We start from the raw sequence: 2,500 nt of genomic DNA, 5'->3' as shown, positions 1-2,500 counted from the left end.
TTCTCAATATAAAATTGTCAAGCCTAAGGTACAGTAACTACAAGCTCCCACTTGTTAGCATTAGGAACCTTGCTGAGAGTTTTTTTTTCTCTCTCTTTGTCAGGAAAATTCTTGATTCAATGATGATTGCAGACGCATTTAATTGAAGAAACGGAAGACTTATCCTCTTTGGAAGGGTAACAAATCAGATTTGACTTGGAATAGCTATACTCATCTACGAGCTGAAAGATGGTCAGAGAATTTATGCTTCAACTGAAAAGGAATACATTTTGACCGCAAAAGAAACCCTTTCTGGTACAACCCAGGGACATGATTTCCTGGCTACCCTCAAATCTGCACTCTTAACAGTTGCTCTTTTGCTTAAATCGGATGGCTGGTACTCACTGCACAAAGGAAAAAGGAAAATGTTGATTGGTGTGTTTGACAGTAAGCAGAATAATGAGAAACTTGATCATCCTCATTCCTGTTTTCCAGAAGCTAATCTAATTGCTCTATCTTTCGGTTCTCATGAAATTAAAATACAACTGGACTGATGCTTGTGGAAGTGTGAACCCAAATGATAGTTTTCCTTTTTTATGAAGACATCTGATTTTTAGCCCTTATGTTGTCTGTTATTTTCCACAAGTCAGTAAGAAGATGTTGTTTTTGCAATTGGTTGAGAATTAGTAAAGTTACTCCATTATGCAAAGGTAAACGTTTACGGTAGCTCTAGCCAGCAGATTATCGCCCAATTTCCATAACTCATATTGCCGGGTATCTAAAGTTTTTGTACGTCTTTTGGCAAACCTTCTAAATAGGTATCTGTACCTCAATTTCCAGTTTGGCTTTCGCAAAGGCCCAGGAGAATGTGATGACCTTCTTACAGCTTCCAATATGCACCGAAATTCTCTGCTTTTGGTCAGGAAGTTGGTATGATGGGCCTTGATTTTAGTGCTGCCTTTGACTGTATTCATCAAAACGTCCATGTTTTTTAACTCAAACAGTTAGGGGTAAGTGGGTCTTTTTATAGAGCCATTGTTGAATTTTTAAGTAACAGATTGCAAAGATTACTTGTTGATGTACACCGTAGTGAGTATATGAATGTAATATTTGGTGTTCCTCGGGATAGTGTTCTTAGCCTATTACTTTTCATACTATATATGGAAGATGTGTGGATTGGCCTAGAAAACAAGCTCGTTGCATATGCAAAAGATACTACAGTACTCTCTTTACATTAATTTCATCCCCTCAATATGGACCCATGGTTGCTGAATCCCTTAATGGAGGTCCATCTAAATTTAGTGCATGATAAAAAAGAAAAGAAAAATAAAGAGCTTATTAAGAAATTCTTACGATTTTCGGTGATCAATGTATCCTGAGGAAATGTTTTAATTCTTCCATTCTACCCCGTTTCTAGTATTAATCTCCTGTCAACTGCTTAATCTCATCTTAATTTGTTGGACAATAATTTGCTGTTGGATATATTCCTTATGCCTCATCTAGACGTTAATCTCTGGAACCGTTGTTCGATGAAGTCGTTATGCATGTTGCATTAGATTTATTCATAATTCTGACCATATTTTGCAATCAGATCTTCCCAGACTGTAACATCCTGTAAGTATTTCGAGGAAGGCACTTCATTCTAAGAGTTCTGTATTCTCCATCATAAGGCTCAATAGTTCACAGTATTCTATAAGCTTTATTCCAGCTGTGACCAGATTGAGAAATAATCTTCCAAATCTGGCAGTTGAATCGGTGTAATTTCAATAGTTCAAACTTATTGCTTTTATGTTGAACAGGTTGATATAAGTATCTTTTCGTACAATTTTATATAACAAATTTTATTTAACATTGTTACTGATCTTAAGATATTTCAGATTTCTTTGTCATTATTTCTCATATATATATATATATATATATATATATCATATATATATATATATATATATATATATATATATATATATATATATATATATATATATATATATATATATATATATATATATATATATATATATATATATATATATATATATATATATATATATATATATAGATATATATATATATATATATATATATATATATATATATATATATATATATATATATATATATATATATATATATATATGTATATATATATATATATATGTATGTATATTAGTTTATTTCATTATTTCCTTTCCTTACTGCACTTCTTTCCATAATGGAGCCCTTCGAGTAGTAACATCCAATTATTTTTCAATTGGGGCTGTAGCATGGTAATAATAATAATAATAATAATAATAATAATAATAATAATAATAATAATAATAATAATAATAATAATAATAATAATAATAATCCTTTAGATAATAAAAATGGATATTTCACCTCACCTGGTAAAGTCGCGTTCACAATTCGAACTTCGTTTTCAATGAGAGTTGCAACAACTTTAAGGCAGTCTGTGATGTTGGCTACGTTGCACACGCAGAGGTCTTCAACACAAGAGCCTGGAACGTATATCAACTGAATG

At 31.4% G+C, this 2,500-nt stretch overlaps 1 protein-coding gene across 1 annotated transcript in view; it reads right to left on the bottom strand.

Annotated features, from left to right (window-relative positions):
• Positions 1–2,500, bottom strand: part of LOC137614489 (uncharacterized) — a 42,908-nt gene that overhangs the window by 17,695 nt on the left and 22,713 nt on the right. The window contains 1 exon segment of the mRNA XM_068344291.1: positions 2,364–2,477. Coding sequence (XP_068200392.1) covers positions 2,364–2,477 — 114 coding nt within the window.

The sequence above is a fragment of the Palaemon carinicauda genome, chromosome 20 (assembly GCF_036898095.1).
Source record: "Palaemon carinicauda isolate YSFRI2023 chromosome 20, ASM3689809v2, whole genome shotgun sequence".
Lineage (NCBI taxonomy): Eukaryota > Metazoa > Arthropoda > Malacostraca > Decapoda > Palaemonidae > Palaemon > Palaemon carinicauda.
The sequence above is the reverse complement of the archived record's forward strand: the minus strand, read 5'-3'. Positions and strand labels throughout refer to the sequence as shown.